The sequence below is a fragment of the Bicyclus anynana genome, chromosome 19 (assembly GCF_947172395.1).
Source record: "Bicyclus anynana chromosome 19, ilBicAnyn1.1, whole genome shotgun sequence".
Lineage (NCBI taxonomy): Eukaryota > Metazoa > Arthropoda > Insecta > Lepidoptera > Nymphalidae > Bicyclus > Bicyclus anynana.
The window spans coordinates 5,903,316-5,922,210 of record NC_069101.1 but is presented as its reverse complement, the minus strand read 5'-3'; the positions used below and the strand labels follow the sequence as shown (position 1 = coordinate 5,922,210).

General features: G+C 35.4%; 2 protein-coding genes across 2 annotated transcripts; both read right to left on the bottom strand.

The window, feature by feature from the left end:
- Positions 1-2,656: 2,656 nt before the first annotated feature.
- Positions 2,657-4,151, bottom strand: LOC112053435 (enoyl-[acyl-carrier-protein] reductase, mitochondrial). The gene is made up of 2 exons (XM_024092839.1): positions 3,769-4,151; positions 2,657-3,583 (listed from the first exon to the last, which is right to left on the bottom strand). Exons 1-2 carry the CDS (start codon positions 3,998-4,000, stop codon positions 2,730-2,732), a joined length of 1,086 nt encoding a protein of 361 aa, XP_023948607.1. The 5' UTR covers positions 4,001-4,151; the 3' UTR covers positions 2,657-2,729.
- LOC112053431 (uncharacterized) lies at positions 3,768-18,572 on the bottom strand. The gene is made up of 7 exons (XM_052887591.1): positions 18,538-18,572; positions 11,522-11,707; positions 9,081-9,200; positions 7,272-7,419; positions 6,408-6,549; positions 5,948-6,026; positions 3,768-4,879 (listed from the first exon to the last, which is right to left on the bottom strand). The coding sequence occupies exons 1-7, from the start codon at positions 18,570-18,572 to the stop codon at positions 4,645-4,647; spliced, it is 945 nt and encodes a 314-aa protein (XP_052743551.1). The 3' UTR covers positions 3,768-4,644.
- Between the last annotated feature and the right edge of the window lie 323 nt (positions 18,573-18,895).

Genomic DNA, 18,895 nt, shown 5'->3' with positions numbered 1-18,895 from the left:
GATCTACATGTGCTCTTTAGTATAAAAAAAAAGTTCTCCATCTCCTATAAAAATGGTTGAGGTGTCATTCGATTCGGAATTGAATATACATAGTTTTTGAAAAATTTGAAGGCCCGCTCACTAAAATTGCAAAAGTTATAAATAATTCACTAAAAATGAAAAAGGGGTTCAAGCATTTTTATAGGAGACAGAACTTTTTTTTACTAAAGAGCAGTGACCACATTCCATCCAGTTTAAATGCGTTATAACCATTAATTACGCGACATCTGTCATATATTTTGTGAAGTAGTCATATAATTTTGTAACTGTACAATTTGGTATTTTACTGCATGGAAATGTTTACATTTTTATTAAAGAAATAAATAAAAGATTTTGCCTTTTTTTTATCATACAAAAGAAAAAGTCTAGTAACAATATAAATAATCGAGATAAACGAAACCGGCATAACAGAAGACCGGTAACATTTTGCGGTTATATGGGATAACCACAAATAGTACGGCATAACCTACTTTCACAAATCAATTTAACTACGGAATAAACCTACGACCCCTTCCAACCATTTTCAAATTACTACAAGCATTTCCGTTTCCGCCATGTAGGCACATTCTACATATACATAGAATAGAAAGAGAGGGCAAAGGGATTTTTAATGAAGATTTGCCTTGTATGAGAGAGATAAAGGATAAATTTATGAATGAAATTTGTGGTTATATGATTTTAAAATTATGAATGAAATTCAAATTTCTCAAATGTGCTAAGCAGTTTCTATGAAGTAAGCTGTCTGTATCTTTTTAGCCGTTTGTGGCGAGCACCACCTTTTCCTTTAGCCGTTTGTGAGCACCACTATCGGTGGTTCCATAGACAATAAATTGATAACGAGTTGGGCAGTTTCGGGTTATAGCTTTTTTATTATTAAAAATCTTCTAATTCTTGATCAAGAGATTATGGTATAAATATAAATATTCCCGCGTTTATTGCTGGTACCTGAGATTGCAATTTTAAAATACCTACGGAAGGAAAAAGGTGGGAAAAGTAAAGGAATACTATTCTAAGGTAAAAACCAGACTGTCGGTCAATAATGCTAACAAAGTAATTAATGATGGATAATTGTTATTTTTTTTAATGTAATATATAAACTTTTAAAATTTAAATTAAAGGGTGTCAGGTAGGAGTAAAAATAAACGATGCGAGTAAATCTGAAATCATTAATCTAATATTAATATATTAGATTAATGATTTTTTATAATACCACTATTTACCATTTATTACGGAGTAATACCATAGTATTTAAAACATTTTGTTTATTACTAAATATAATAGTACATTACATACATAATTCAATATACAAAATATGAGTGAAAATTAATTTAATAAAAAATTAATAACGAATTTAATTATTACTTTATTAGGTACCTAACTAAGTATCGAGGCTTTTAGGAGTAGGTGGGTAAGTTTTCCTGAATATCATACACTAGTTAGGTGTAGATACGTATTCATACTCTACTTGGTTCTTTTAATTCAAAGTAAAATCAAATAAATAGTTACAGATAGCAAATGCTTCACAATTAGCTGTATTTTTAAATGCATGGATATAATCTTTGAGTTCCAATGGCTGATGTACTGGGGCTATAAATTTATCAATAACCATTAGTTGAATTATGTTATTCATCATAACATCTTGTTCTATAACAGTCGCATAAGCATTCCAGTGACTTAAATGAAATTTATTGAAGCATACATCTTTGCGTAAAACATTCTTTACAATTGGCAAGTCGAAAGCACAGCCATAATACACCATTGTACCATTTTGTTCAATAAGTCTAATCATTACATCTTCAAACTGACCACCAAGGCAATTCAATCCTAATACAGGCCTCGTCAGAGCCGTATCAAAAGTGGCGAGTTCCTGAGCTTCATGCAACGTGAGGACTGCAGTGGCACCAATGCTGAGAAGATGTCGCTTCACGTTTTCATAGCCACAATGATTTGCAACTATATTAAGTGTATTTATACCCCAGGCTTTACACAGCTGTATCACAGATTGACCACACGGACTGTTAGCAGCATTTTGAATAACAGTTTGACCTGGTCTCAATGATCTAAAATCTTTAAGCATTCGATAAGCATTGCATGGTGCTATAGTTAACATAGCTGCTTCAGCAAGAGGGATTTTAGGAGAAATTACATGTACATCTCGTTCGTGGTAAATGCCATAAACATTCCATGTTCCGAGCATTCTTGTTGTTAATACAACTCTTTCACCGGGTGTCACTGTGCAGACATCGTCTTTAACCTCCACAACTTCGCCTACCCCTTCGTCCCCAGGGATACATGGTAAACAGGGTCGGATTGGGTATTTACCTGAAATATTATACCAACTTTGTGTCATATAAGCTATTGATTACTTATGAAAAAGCAAAAACCAATTTTTTTTTATTTAAAAACTATTAAATTAAAAAAAAATATTATTTAAAAAATAATGTAGGAATGTGAGTGGTGAACCAAATAATTAATGATTTAGGGAAATTAATAAAATAGGTAACATTCAATAAATATTGAAAGATGGTTGCTTATTTTAGGGCAATTACAAAATATAAAAAATGTGCTACATTTATAATTCATAACTATATTCTTACAAATATAAATAAAAGATCAATTCTTTTGTATCAGAGTTTACTATCTTATCTTATATTAATTTATCACATTCATGGTTTATCACATTAAACTTATCAACTAAAATCTAACAGATATTTACACCCAGTGAAACCCTTAGATGTCAATGCATTACCAAGTGCTTCTTCATATTTATCAAACTTTACCATTTTATGGACAGGCCCTACAAGCTTTTTCTCACACATCATATTAACAAGGTCTGCTATCATTTCTTCTTTTTCCACTGCTGACGCTTTTTCCTTCCAGGCAGTCATCCAAAATCCATAAAAAGATATGTTTTTGAAAATAAGTGCTGAGTTTGGAATGGTAACTGGGTCCCTTGACATTGCTCCATAAGTTACCATCACACCAGTTTTATCTAAATGCCTTACAATTTCCAATGCACTCTTTCCACCTACACAGTTTAAAGCCAATAAAGGCTTCTTAATCTGTTTATCTTTAAATAAAGTTGTAGTTCTCAATTCTTCCTCTGTAAGAACATAAGTGGCCCCTAAACATTCTAAATATTTTTTCAGTTCATTGATTTCTGGTCTGTTTCTGACAATATTTATATTTTTTATACCCCAGGCTTTGCATATTTGGATGACATTCTGTCCACAAGCACTGTTAGCCCCATTTTGTATGACAATGTGACCGTCCTTTACATTTTTGAAGTCCAACAACATTCTGTATGCTGTGCAGGGGTTAACTGTGAGCGTAGCTGCTTCTACTAACCCTAAATTGTCTGGGACGACCCGCAATACATCATGGTGAAAGACACCAATGTCTCGCCAAGTACCTTGTATCGGTTCTGTCACTATTACTCTGTTTCCTGCGGATAAGTTTTTTACGTCACTGCCAACTTCTTCTACAACTCCTACACCCTCATTTCCTGGTATTACAGGCAACTTAATCTTAACAGGATATTTTCCTGAAAATATAACAAATAAAACTGAGACATATAAAAAAAGGTTTACACAAAACATAATCAAGTAAGATTTTAAAGCATTGTAATACCTTTAAAGAATCAATTTTGTTATATTGTAGTTTTGTTTTCACTATATTTTGCATATGTTTGCTGTAATAGTAGTAGTTAGACAGATATTTGCATAGTACCTTGTATGGTGTTTATGTCCGCTGGGTTGACTGGTGCAGCTAGCATTCTAACTAAAACTTCTTGACTTTTTAGAGGAGGTACTTCTATCTCCCTAAACTTAACAACGTTAAGTGGATCTCCAAATTCACTATAATATAGGCTTTTCGACATGAGATTTCGAGCATTTTGCAAGCCGGTCAGTGTTGTTTTTCCTGCAGTAAATAGCTTCATTGTGTGCAGTAGAAACGACATTTTACAGTGTATATTTTGTAAAAGAAAATAATTGTAATATTACTAGAAATATTTCATTTGATTTGTTTGTCCTTTATTTGATTTTCAATGGCAAAACATCAACACAATTTTAATTTTTTTTTCTATTTTTCGAGGTCGTAAGCTAAATGTCAATTTGACTTTGACAAAACTTTTTGTGACTTTTGGTTTTGACAAAAGATAACGTTGTATGCTGTGGTTGTATGTATTTGTCTATGATCATAATTTGTCTGAGTCTGTGATAAAACATGTCGTCTTCATGTTGTAAAGTAAGCGCCATAAAGATTTAATCTATCTCTATCTCTATCTCTAGAGAATAAATCATGGATTTATTCTCATAAAAATCTATCATGATTTAATCTATGTGTCCGGCCGCATCCCCGGAGGAATTATTTATAACTAGCGGACCCGGTCAAGCGTCGCTTTGACTTTGTAGCTTCGCTTCCAATGTGCGTTTCTTCTCTACCCTTAGCTACTCCCACCCCTTCCATACCATACCCTACCCTACCCTATTCCTACCCCTATCCTACCCCTACCCTACAGGTGTCTGAATTCTTTTTTATACATAATGTAAATAAAAATTTCTCTAAGTACCTTCATTTTATTATTATTTAACCAAAATATATTCAAGAGCATCTAAATTCATCAGAAAGAAATCGCGACACGCGTAGATCCAAGTCCTTGCGAGCAGTGGGCGCGCTACAGCCAGGCGGTGCTGTGGCGGCCGGGGACGGAGGCTGCGGCCGCGGCGTACGGAAGCGCCGCGCGCGCGTCAGTTGCCACGCGGCGCTGCTGTTGCGGAACCCTCCGTGTGTCACGCTTGCCTCTTTGTCTTCAGCTACCGACACTGGACGTGGAACGCTGAATTCAATACGTTTTAAATTTACCTACTTTGCTAATTACCAGTAGCTGAATTCACAGATCCGCATTGTAAAGTTAGTGATCTCTTTTACCCGCCAAGAGATAGATAGAGATAGAGGACAAGATGGCGGCACTTTTGATTAGTTCCGATTATGGCCACGGGCAATATTATAGCTTGCGCACTCTATGTATCGGACGTATTTAATGATATTATACGGATTTTTAATATAACAATAGATCCTTACGATGCGAATCAGTGGACGCATTTTGTATGTTTGTATGTAGGTTAATAAGGAATGCTATAATCCGTTTGCTGCGATGTGTCCGATATGTGGATCTGTGGACGCCTGCCATTAACGGCCCTCTACATGGCCTGAACCATACGATGTATCTCGTGAAGAGAAAAAGACAAATTTTCAACCAATGACGGCAAAGTAGTCCCAGTCCCATTTCTTTCGCAAATAAATGGCGATATTTCCGGTTGCGCCGCCATTGGATTACTTTTGTCTATTTCTCTACACGAGATACGTCATTTGGTCGCACGTTAGGGGTACGTGCCTCCCATGTAGGAGAGGGGATGTGGAGTTTAAACCCATTACGCTACTGCAATGCAGGCTGACGGTCTTATTATAAGGTGATAATTTTAAATCTATTAACAGTTACAGCGCGGTGAGATCGCTTGTTTCCATGGCAAATTCTTTGTCAGCGACGAGAGTCACTTCGAACGTAAACTTCACTCACTTATAAAATTTAAAACGTTTTTCACCCCCTTTTTTGAACATAGGCTGGTGCTTAGGATCCCGAAACTAGCATTTAAGCTCAGCTAGACCACCTAGTCACCCTCATAATGAGGAAACTTCCGTCATATCATTTTTCGAGGTTCAAAATGACTGTGTTGGTCGCGATGTGCATGACATCATGCCGATCGTGACCAACACACGATCAGTTTAATCAGCTGTCAAGCCGTTAGCTTTGCAGGCATGCGAGCTTACTTGATTGTCAGTGGCTGACTTAACTTTTTAATGGACCTATAATAATGAATATTATTATTAAGTGTGCAACACTTACTATCCAGTTGTGACAGAAGTTTTCAAACGCGCAGGTGCTCTTATAGATGGCAGTTCTATTGGAGAATTCTTTTTCAAACCTGAAATTAGATGAATCTTCAACTAGATGCTAAATATACTCCTTAGGTACATGTTTTGGATACCGAGGTATGAGTACCTATCTGTATGAGCCCTGTCAGTGGTGTGCAGAAGATTTAACTTGTGCATAAAAGTTAATAACTAAGGACTAGCAAAGACTAGCATTGTAATTTTTTAATGAGTCCTAAGGATAGGCAGCGCATTTTTGCACCTTTATAGTGCATGCCACTGTTTTTGTAAGTACTAGTAGATATTTTTAGGCAAATTTGATTATATATATAAGCAGAAACACATTTTTGGGCGACGTTCCGACGATTAACCATTGCAACAAACAAAAACCTTATAGTTTAAATTATAAGAGCAGAATTGAACAAAATGTCTACCTGAATATCTGACATTTGATATCGAGCTCTTGTCTCGCCACTTTTGAGAACAAGCAGGGCACACAGAGCGCCGGATAGACCAACGAGGCACGTCTACCCGCTTTTCTTCTACCTTTTGAAAGGCCGGTATTCCAAGACAGACCTGGAAAACAGAAAATTCAGGGTGGTTCATAAATGACGGTTAAAATTATGTCGAAGATAATAATTATGTCTCCCTGCTTCCACTTATGTGTCTACTATTACATTATTTCCTTTAAATAATAAAAGATCAACTACTATTATTTATAGGACATAATGTAGGTATAATAGTTTGAAATAAAAAATTGGTTTCATTCATAATAAAAGATAATTAAAAATATTTTTTTTATAGGAGATTATTGTTCTTTGAATGAATAATTCAATGAAATTATCTCACTTCATTATTATAGGCAGCAATAATATTATACAGGTTGCAAGCGACTCAATGCGGTGGTGTTTCAAAGTCTTAATTTTCTTAATTCTCTACGTGTGTGAAGTCTGCTAATCCGCATTGGGCTAGCGTGGTGGACTAAGGCCTAACCCCTCTCATTCTGAGAGGAGACTCGTACCTACTGAAGAGTCAACAGTGAGCCAAATAAGGGCTGTTAATGATGATGATGATGACCCATCATGCTCTAATGCGGTTTGGATGTAAATGATAGACTTTGTAATGATTAATAACAGATGTTGATGACAATGATTGGAGCCGACGGCTTAACGTGCTCTCGGAGGCACGTCAGTGAGACACCATCAATTAGCGTTCGAATGCGGGCAAAAAATAACCAGGACTCGAGAGCACCACCATGAACCACTAGCTCAAAGAGTCGAAGTTTAAAATATTGTTACCGGTTCACACGAAGAGGCGGTATACGCAAGTATAGAGGGTATGTCCATGTCTCGACGCGTGGATATTCTCGAAACGCGGGACCGAGATACGCTGCGCTCTGTCGCCGTCCGAGTATAGACGTGCGTACATATATCATTTTCACAATTGCTGAAAAATCATTTATATTTTACCACTTACTTATTAATTACGGCGCCAAGCGTTCCGATACGATGTCGTGTAGAAACCGAAAGGGGTGTGGATTTTCATCCTCCTCCTAACAAGTTAGCCCACTTCCATCTTAGACTGAGCATCATCACTTACCATCAGGTGAGATTGTAGTCAAGGGCTAACTTGTAAAAAATTAAAAATAAAACATAAGTATATTTCATAGTTGGAGGTGTATTCTGTAATGATGTTTTGTACAACTCGTACGTTTTCCAAATTCAACTCTACCTTTCTCTTTCTATAGTATCGTGTTAGACTGAGAGATAGAGGTTCATCATACATCGTTACAGAATAGCCCAGCAAATAGCAATAAGGCTGCCATTGCATGACGATTATCTATACTTAATACAAAATCAAAATATACCCGCCCGCAGGACTTTTGTTGTACCCACTCTTAACAGTCTTTCCGATTAATTGGAGGAAGGAATATTAGTAATTAAATTCAAAAGATATTATGCAAAATATTCTTCTTTGTAAATACTAGCAGACGCTACGCGGTTTCATGCGCGTGGTTCGGGGTGAATACGGGGATAAAATATACCCTATAGCACCCAGGGATAGTGTAGCTTCCCAAAATTGAGATAATTTTTCAAATCTGTTCAGTAGTTTCGGAGCCTATTGAATGCAAATAAAGAAATCATCAAATTTTTCATTTTTATAATATTAGTAATTATATGTAGATAAAACAATAAAACATCTTCGACATCTTCTTTTTATTTATATGTATAGTAGTGGACGCCCGGGAGTCTAATCGCGTAAATCCTGTTTCTCCTGCGAGAACCATGGATTTTCCGGGATGGAAAAAATATATAGACAATTTAAATACTTATATACTATATCGTATGAAATAACGATCCACACAGATTAGGCATTCACATAAATAAATCTTAAATAAATTTAAGTCAAGTAGAGATGGCAAACTTAGCTCTTAAGCATCCACGTGTCTTGAGCACACGACTATCACGCTTAAGTTGGTACAGCTATCATTATGTTAGTATACCTGCTCATGACTTGCTCTGACATTATTTGTAAAGTAAACAACTTAGAATCGTTAGTGTTTACTTGTAAATAAAATGTAAATACGAAGTTTGATAAGAAAAGGCACGTGGAGCATGAAAAATAATAAAGTAATGTTGGAAATGTAAACGAAATCTCATTTCGTCCTCACAATCAAAGTTGTAAATACGAGTATCTAAAAATTGATATAAAAAAATATAAATTAATCCCCAAGTAATATTTATCGCTTGGCACAAAATAACGTTTGTAGCTTGCCTTACTTAACTCGCCTAATCGAAATTGAATAGCGAAAGTCTTAGAACAAACAATAAAAAGACTGTTTTTGCAGTCTATTATAAATTATCACATCGAATTTGTATTGTGTACTGGAATAGACTTTGTTGGACTTGAAGTTTATTTTCACACGTCTTTGAATGGTTTATTTTGTGATAGTTTTCCACCGATATCTCTGCACGTAGGTAAGACTCACCCTTTCTCATTGTTTTTGATAATTAAAATTTGTGAATTTGAAACTAATTTTGCTACAAAAGCTGAGATAGATAGAGATTTTCTTTTTTATTCATAAAGAATACAAACTATGTACTTACTCTTCAGGTACGAGTTTATCACAGCCATGTAGGGCCAGGGGTTCTTCTTTCGTATCGCCGCTTCGGGAACGTAACATGTCCAATAATGGGGTATCTTGTACATCCTGGCTCTTTTCGGATCTATTATGAGTAAATTATTTAGAATTGAAACATTTCTCATCGTGCGAAACAACGATAATAGCTGGTTCTTTGACCTCCATGCAATAAACAGGATAAACCAAGCTATGTAAAGAAGTAAATGGGTAGTATCTTTTATGCCAACCCTTAACATTTCATCATCATCTTTAACAGTCTTTACCTATGAGTTGCTACCAAGCTAAGGAACTGTTAACTGGCGACATGATTTCTCATGTTATGCCGAGAAAAATATAAAAAAATATTTTTACTTGGATGGTTCACAGTCTGGATACGTTCCAAAGTCACAGTCCATACTGCATAGTTGCCTGCCTAGGAACGACACTTAAGGTAGGAGTATGCTGTCAAACTTTCAGTGTTGAGATAATTTATACAGAAATAACTTCAGGGTAACCTTTCCAATAAAAAAAAATTATCAAAATTGGTCTATTATTTATAAAAGTTATGCGTGTTCATACATAAAAAAATATAGACCTCGAATTGAGAACCTTCCTTCAATCTTCTGTCGGTTGAAAAAGAGGGAGGTCTGTCTATTACAGATTCTCAATCTTAATCTATAGTAGATGGGATAGGATCACGTTCATGACAGCTAAAATCATCTCATGACTGTAGAAAACATAATCTAAGTAGAAAGGTAAGTACCTACCTAAATATTTATACAGGTGTAAGTTAAGTTCATCATTTAGAAATGTGTTCTTGATTTTGCATGAGATTTATGATTCACAAAGAAAACAAAATAATATCTACATATGAATGACATCTGAATACCTAGTATCTAGCAAACGCAATAAGGCCATTCTCACACGAGACAATCGACAAGCGACTCAAGTTCTGGACGCGCATCCTGCTAATCGCTCGTCAATTGCTTTAAAATAAATTCGGTATATTCCACACATGACGCAATGCCCGTTCGTTTTCAGTTTTACTCGAGTACGAACAATTTTTGGATTTACCGCACAGAAATCGTTTTTACTCTTCAAAAATACTAAAGTAGTCCAAACTAGGCCTAATAGATGTGCTAGTCGCAAGTTAATTTAGTCGTGCACCTATCGCGACAGAGTCCCCGCAGAGAACAGATTACCTGCCGCTAGTTTAATCGGGTTGGGCTGTTGGCTGTTTGGTAGCTCAAACACTGGTCCACCTAAACTGTCGACTTAGTTGTGAGCGCACACAAACAGTCGGCTGACTGTATTGTAATAATTTTCTAGTTACTTTCGGTTTTTGAAGATAAGGGTCGCAGAATTTGAATGAATGTTACATAATATGTAGAAATATTGTTACCTACTGCTTTTAGAACGAAAGCGAAGGATAAAGAAAGTAAATTTTTAAAATACACATCAGAGCAATCTTTTTTGGTCTTTTTCTATTGCTTTATCAAATTATCAATATGAAAATTCCTTTTTCCTTTATTCTCGTAAATACATAGTAGAATATCTCAATCGCTAGTCACTTGACTGGTTTAAGAAAGAATGAATGAAAGAAAAAAAAATACAGTCAGGGTAGGGTAGCCTCCAAAACCGTATTGATAGAGTAGGATAGTGGCTAGGCGACTTAAGGTTTCCGTCTCAGTCGCGTAGCTTGTGAATATCTCCGTGAGTGAAAGGCCTAAGGCTGTAACGTGTATGTTTAGTTTTCTAATGTAGGTACACAAACAAAAACATACACGTTACGCTACGATGTAGAAATGCTAAACAATTTATTTTATCGTACCCACAACTAAATTAAATTATGTTGCAATTAGGATAATATTATACCTACAGTATTATGGAATTTCAAAATTATTAAATCACACATATACTTAATGCTTATACATATAAAATAAAGTAATTTATTATACATAGCTGATATACTCATACGTATACATGTAGTATACGTATAAAAAGTACCTAGGTGTTTTTTTTTCATTTTGCCATGCCAAATAATGCATGGGGAACGTATTCTATAGAACACAGGGAGATACTAGGCAAGTTGTCATTTTTTTGATATTGTCTTAAATTGATCATTAAATGTTCTCTACTAGATTGAATAAAAAATATAATTTTTAAGTCCAGCCCGTTTTTAGCCAAGTGGCACCTCGATTCTCTTTCTACGATCGCTAACGCTTCGAAAACTAGAAAAAATCACGTGATTTGTCGATAGCTAATGTCATTCCCATACATCTTTCTAGTTTCTGAAGCGTTAGCGATCGTAGAAAGAGAATCGACGTGCCACTTGGCTAGGGGGGCAGGTCTGTGCTCGGAGTTTTTCTCTGCCACGCGACGGACCTACCCGCACGATAAATACAAGATATTCGTCTCAATACTAACTGTTGACTCCCTTGTCTAGTGCTATAGCATTCGCTTCGTTCAGTGAGTAGAGTGGTGAGACCGGTCGTGGTGGTAGAAGAGTCTGAACCCTCCAGGCGACTGAAGCGTAGCTTCAACAGGAGCGTGGCGTGAGGAGTCGTATCGTTGCTCATGAACGAAATGCGACCGGGTTCCTCTTTATTACTCCTGCAACATGATTTTAAAGATTAGACAAATGAACGTTCAGGAATAGGCTAAAATCTGAGAGGATTTCTAAGTTCTATCTCTAAAATCTTTAATTTGATAACCTCAACAGTGCCACGGTAAAGGGACCGAACTAGGGTTGCCAACATTTTTTCAGAAAAATATAGTATTTTTCAGATTTATCTATAAAAAAATATAGTAAACTTAAATAAAATATAGTATTTTATGGAATAAGCAAAAAATCGACATTTATTTTATAAAAAACAATGTATTTTCAAGATTTATTTGTCTAAAATAAGAGTGTCATATTGTGCCTATTCACATTTGATTTTTTAAATTGAAAACGGAAGCCATTGTTTTTTCTAATTTGTTAACCGACTTCCAAAAAGGAGGAGGTTCTACGTTCGGCTGTATGTATGTTTTTCGTTTAATGTTTCGAACTCAGTAAGATTTAAGATAAGATCGGCCACACGCTATTGCATGTCAAAAACTAATGTACCTATATAGTTTTAAAATTAAAATTTTGTTTGTTAGATTTCAATGTCGAAAATATTATATTTTAGCGTACAATATATTTCTTCAATAGTACATAGTACGCAGATCCAAAATATAGTACAGTACTATATATTATAGTACGGTTGGCAACGCTAGACCGAACACATAGCCGTTGTCGTAGAGAAGAATCTACTCATAGGAATAAGCTTATTAGTTTAGTTACATATGAGAAGAAATAATAATAATTCGTACCTACTCATTAAGTTTATTACGATTTATTATTCTAATTTTTGCAATAAAACCGACAAATCACTACGATACCGGAATATAAAAATACGTTGACCCCCATAATGTTCAAAGAAGTAGTTTTACTCGCGAAAATATTAAAAATCAGTATTCTGTATTGACTCAACATGGACTCAAAAGTCAAAAACAGAGTTTTTGTTTATGTAGCCAACGATATTTTATTATCGTTGGATGTACGAGTAGCTATAAAACATTAACGAACCGATCCAAATACCATGAAAAACTACCAAACAATAGTGTTTATAGTCTGCCTTCGTTAAGCATAATCATACATTTTATGGTTTTACGACAAAATGCAGCATAAAGTGTCAGCCTCGTGATGCTGCGTTGATTTTTTAACATCCTATGAATCACACAGAACACTATCAACTATGAGTCATCATCGCTAAACAACATCGACTACCAATTGGCCTTGGTAAGCTAAATTACTTAGAACTGAGCTGTAATTAATTCGGATTAGTTAAAAAGGCCCATTAGGCGTGGTGGCTAATTCTTATAAAGCGATCATTTGACACTTAGACACCTACGAACATAGCAGCCGTTTTACTATCCTTTTCTAATAGTATACAGTCAGTTGATGCTAAAAAAAATTTAACAGTTACCTGGAAAGTTTTCCGGGAGTTTTGAAAATTAGTAATTTTATAGATTTCAATGTGCTCTCTGTGAATTTATTGTATAGGTCCTGCCTCGCTTGACGTTAATTTTCTGTCAAAGTATATGATCAATGATCTAATGGGATTATAAAAAATCGTCTCTATAGTACCTATGTTTTATAGTTGTAATGGTGTTCGTCGGTTAAAAAGCTCTGTAAAAATTCATTTTTGTGTACTTGAATGGGTGTAAAAAACAGGCAAAATCTTCTTGTTTACTATAAGATATATATACCAAACATAAGCTTATTTTCCTTAGAAATTGACAGACAAGTTTGTTCGTAAATATCACTGTGATACTGGTCCTTCTATAATTGGTCTGAGTTGCCACCTCGTATATTTGCCGCTCGCGTCACCATTTTGGAAAAATATCTATAAAACAGTTTTTCGACAATATCTCCCTTTCTACTCAATTTACGATCAAAATACTAAATAATAAATTAAACTAGAGAAAATTTCCTATTTTTCCAAAATGGCGGCGCAAGCGGCAAAGATACGAGGTGGCAAAGTTGAAATTCGCAAAGAGTACATCGAAATCTATATTACCAATTTTCAAAACTTCTGGAAAATTTGCCAGGTAAAACTACCAAACGATTGTACTATAATCTGTTGTTGCATAATGAGTGTTAGTTAGATATATAGATTAAATATCATATTTTTATTAAAATACAATTTTTATGGATATTTTTACTGTCTACTGTCAGAGTAAAAAGAAATGTGATGTGTAATTTGAGTACAAATACAAATATAAATTTCTATTCAAAATCTTTTGATTAAATAGGTAATTAAGTTATTTACGATGTCCCGCTTTTTTACAGATAGTTTCCGAGTTGGCAACAAAAAATCTGGCAACGCGCTGGTGTGTACGTAACTTTCAAAATTAAGTTGCGTTACTTTTCAATAATTAAGGGGCCGGAATCTGGAGATTTTATTACGTGTATGGGTAAAATAATATGACTGTACTAACTCTGATATACCTCTGGATGAGTATAGTTTAGAATAACGAGCTTTCCAGTCACCATTTCTACGCCATGCAGTCTCGGGCTTTCTGTAATACATTTCTTACTTTGAAAATTCATTACACGTATGAAAAATGGTAGGCGCCTACTTTTTTCACGCATTCATCATTCATTAATGCAAAAGTGAATTTGATTGTTTGTCTGTTACGCTTTCGCACTTTGCCTTTACTTAAACGACCGTAAACGCGAATTTCCAAGGAATTGAAACAGTTGTGCAGTAGTGTCACTAGATGGAGCTGTTTCAATTCCTTAGAAATTCGCGTTTACGTTAACGCGATAGTGACAGTATCAAACTGCCACCAGGCCCTCGGGTTTGCTAATTAGCATAGTTTTAACGTGCCACTTGCGGTCCGCGTATGGCCTATTTACCTCTTATCTCTATATCAGATATATAGGCTCTATATCAGAAGCATTTCATATTTAGGACTCGATCCCTTGACCTCATCATCATTATCTGCCTATTTTTTCGACCCACTATAGTACCAGTTTTCTCTCCTTAAAGTATAGTGTATGCGGCTGAAACCCACCACGCTGTTCCAATGCAGGTTGGCGAGATAAGTTGATAACAATGTTGTAACGAAAATTTTTACTAAAAAAAGCTTAATATTTCATAGCTTGGATCAATGGACAACAAGCTAAGGCTCGACTAACATGAAGCCTCATGATACAAAGCTGCAAACGTATTAGGGGTAATTGTAATGCAGTATTCAATCATTTACAACCCATATTTGGCTCACTGTTAAGCACGAGTCTTCTCTCAGAAAGAGAGGGGTTAGGCTAATAGTCCACTACGCTGGCCCAATACGGATTGGCAGACTTCACACACCTATAGAGAATCAAGAAATTCTCAGATATGCAGGTTTACCCACGGTGTTTTTCCTTCGCCGTTTGAGACACGTGATATTTAATTTCTTAAAATGCACACAACTGAAAAGTGATTCGAACCTACGCCCTCCGAATCGAAAGCAGAGGTCATATCCACTGGGCTATCACTGTAGGTAATGCAGTGTTACGTAGCGCTAATACGTTACATGTGACATATTAAGACTGGTATTGTTCGGATTGCATTGAAAGTACTCGTAGCTAGGCAAGTACGTTCAGAGTCGAAGGTCAATCAAGTGCGGTGACAGAAACTACGTTACCAAGAATTGCTGTAAAAATATCCAACTATACAATACCACAGACTATAATAATAGTAAGGTACTTGAAAGACAATAACATACATTTGCCTTGTTGTTGTTGGTGGCTTTGGATTATGAGATGCCGGGTAAGCTATAAAATATTATGTTTGACGTCCTCCGTGGCACAGTGGGATGCGCGGTGTACATATAAGACGGAGGTCCTGGGTTCGATGCCCGGATTTCTTAATTGGTTCAGGTCTGGTCGGGAGGCTTCAGCCGTGGCTATTTATCACCCTACCGGGAAAGACGTACTGCCAATCGATTTAGCGTTCCGGTACGATGTCATGTAGAAACCAGGGGGAAAGGTTTTTATTCTCCTCCTAACAAGTTAGCCCGCTTTCATCTTAGATTGCATCATCTATACTAATATATAAAGCTGAAGGGTTTGTTTGTTTGATTGAACGCGCTAATCTCAGGAACTACTGGTTTGATTTGAAAAATTCTTTCAGCGTTAGATAGCCCATTTATTGAGGAAGGCTATAGGCTATATATTATCCCCGTACTCCTACGGGAACGATAACCACGCGGGTAAAACCGCGCGACGCCAGCTAGTCACTTACTATTAGGCGAGATTGTAGTCAAGGGCTAACTTTTAAAGAATATATATATTTTTTTAAATTAGCAACCTAAAGTTGAGAAGATGGAAATGTTATACCTGTGTGTCTTTATAGAAGAAGTTAAGTTGTCTCGGTGGTTATCATGAAAATCTAATAATTATAGTTACAGAGACTAATCCGCCAACCATTACTGGAGCAACGTGATGGGTATTTTTAACCCTCGATGCAAAAAGAGGGGTGTTATAAGTTTGACGTGTCTGTATGTCTGTCAGTCTATCTGTGGCACCATAGCTCCCGAACGGATGAAGCGATTTCAATTTAGTTTGATTTCTATGAAAGTTGACTTATGGGCGAGTTCTTAGACATGTTTGATGAAAATCGATTGAGCCGTTTTAAAGTAAATATACTAGAGTGGGGTCTCAAATGAAAGCGGACTGAAACAGAATATTGATGACTTGATCGAGAGTGCAATTAATAATTTCATTCTGGGGTTTCTGCAAAATTTTCATGTTTACGTTATTATTTTTACACCACGTAGTTTCAGAGCGGGTATTCATCTAAATTGGTTCAATGATTTATCCGTGATAAGTCAACAGACAGATAGACAAACATTCACATTAATAAATAAATAAAAATAATATTACAGGTTAAGGAGTTTATAAGAGTGCCAAACGTAATGTCCTCGGTTACCACTTTATAGGGATAACATTGTCTTAAAGAATTTAACTAACAAGATTAATATCACGTGTATAGCTTAGTGCTAAGTATTATTACAGAAGACCTCGATTTACTAATACGGTAAGCTAGATATTAAAAAAATAACAAATGTCTTCGACTTTGCTGCGGGAAATTCGGTTTGACCTATGGTTCAGAGACTTGGCCGCTAACTATGAGCCTTTTAAGAAGGCTCAGAGTCACACAGCGGGCGATGGAACGAACTATGTTAGGAGTGTCTTTGCGTGTTCGAATCAGAAATGCGGAGATCCGCAGAAGAAGGCACAGACATAGATCATCGAGCCGCGACGCTAAAGAGGCAATTGGTGGGGCACATAGTTCAAAGAGCCGATGGACGTTGTGGACTAAAGGTACTGGAATGGCGACCCCGTACTAGAAAGCGCAGTGTTGGTCGACAATCCACCAGGTGGACTAATGACATCATGCGAGTCGGATACAGGCGGGTCAGAATCGTTTGGAAGTCCCTACAAAAGGCCTACATGTCCTGCAGTGGACGCCCATCGGCTGATATGATGAGTATAAATATATGAATTAGTGTTTTAATACTAATTAAAGATATAATATAAGATTAGATCTTAATGATTCTTTGAGCTAAGGCTAATTTACCCGTGAAAAGCCTTTCCTTTAATTAAAGCATATTATGTCCCTCAGAATACAGAAAACCACCAGAAGGAGTGATAGCGCAAAGAAGTGAAGCCATTTAAACTACACATTTTACGATTACTCACTCTGTGTTTGTCGTGTTGTTTGACGTGCTATACAGGTGACAAATTTAATTAAATTAAGCCGTCTTGTGCTATTCCTTCGTGTAAAAATGCCGTTGGTAAAAAAAAGAAACTGAATAGGATCACATTTCACGTGTAAGTAGCACAAATAAATATTCTTATGTTAAAATAATGAATAATTTTTACGTGAATTTAGTTGTCATAGAAACCGATGACTTCATTTTGTAAGTGTTGCCAATGTAATTGTTTTGATTTTCCCTACTTTTAATTTCAATTCAAGGATTTATTATTTATGTAAAATATTAATCAACTAAATAGGTAGGCATAGGTTCCGGCAATTAAGTTGAAATAAAATTGTGGTAATCAGCGCAGATAAAGAAAGTGTAAAATAATCTTAAAGCTTTAAAATTTTACAAATAACAATGGCGTGCTATATTATAATAAGTTCGTTCGTTCTTGTCTGTTTGTGTGTTTGTTTGCACATTTGTTTGTTTTCGTGTGCTTGTTTGGTCTTTTGTTTGTTCGTGTACCTACTTGTTTGCTTGTTTGTTTGAGCAAGAGGATTAAATAAAATATTTTTATCTTCAAAACACATTCTTAAAAGATATTAAACCAATTAAATGGCCTTATTTATACTTGAATTTTAAGAGACATAAAAATTAGAGAAATAAGACGAGATAATAATAACTGTGCACGCGATTGAAATACATATTTATAATAATAATATAATATAATTATATGGAATATATAAAATTATTATTGTAAATATGCATTTCTTTAGTTTGTTAGTTGATAAGTTTTATAATTACCGTCTTATTATATCTATTATTTATTTGTCCTTGTCTTAATTTTTTTAGAGTTCATTTTCTTGCTGATTCTTAGCAATCACTAGAAAACCGGTCCTACTGTTTTTATTATTTACCATACAAGTTAACATTTAATGTGATGAACTGTACACTTATTGTTTTCCTTTTAACATTATAAATTTTTACCACAAAATAGGGAAAAATTTAACAGCCTCATGTACTAGCAACATTACGCGGGTGAGAATTGCGACGAGTGCAGGCTGTTGTGTACAATTTTTGGACACACTGCGCACTATAGAATGACATCTAAACGTGGCTTCTGGTGGTTTTCTGTATTCTGAGTTATGTCCTATACTTACAAAGTCCAGTTGTTATTGTTCATTTCCTCTGTCATTCTTAATCTTAATTAATTAAGTCTGAAGATGGTCTGAAGCCATTTTTGAAGCTTTTAGTGAGATATTGCCCTGGTTTATAGTGGTTTCAGACCGTTTCATATGGCCATCAAGTAATACTTATATGGAAAGATATACTTCACATATTTATAACAAAATTATATTCTAAAGATACTTACAGTGTTTCAAACATTAGCAAAATGTTTTGCCTCTTGATCGGAAGTAAAAATAAATAATCAAAAATGACATAATGTATTATGTACGTTGTTGATCATAGTCTACATCACGATTATGTCATTGATGTACAAAAGAGGATTCATATTAT

Bases quoted from the DNA above. Each gene is read 5' to 3' on its own strand.
- LOC112053435 (XM_024092839.1), bottom strand. From the start codon at position 4,000: ATGTCGTTTCTACTGCACACAATGAAGCTATTTACTGCAGGAAAAACA. The intron at 3,584-3,768 runs GTACTATGCAAA...TTATATTTTCAG, and splicing joins GGACATAAACACCATACAAG to GAAAATATCCTGTTAAGATT.
- LOC112053431 (XM_052887591.1), bottom strand. From the start codon at position 18,572: ATGACAGAGGAAATGAACAATAACAACTGGACTTT. The intron at 6,027-6,407 runs GTAGACATTTTG...ATCTAATTTCAG, and splicing joins ATCAAATGTCAGATATTCAG to GTTTGAAAAAGAATTCTCCA. The intron at 4,880-5,947 runs GTAAGTGTTGCA...TATTGAATTCAG, and splicing joins ACTTCTGTCACAACTGGATA to CGTTCCACGTCCAGTGTCGG.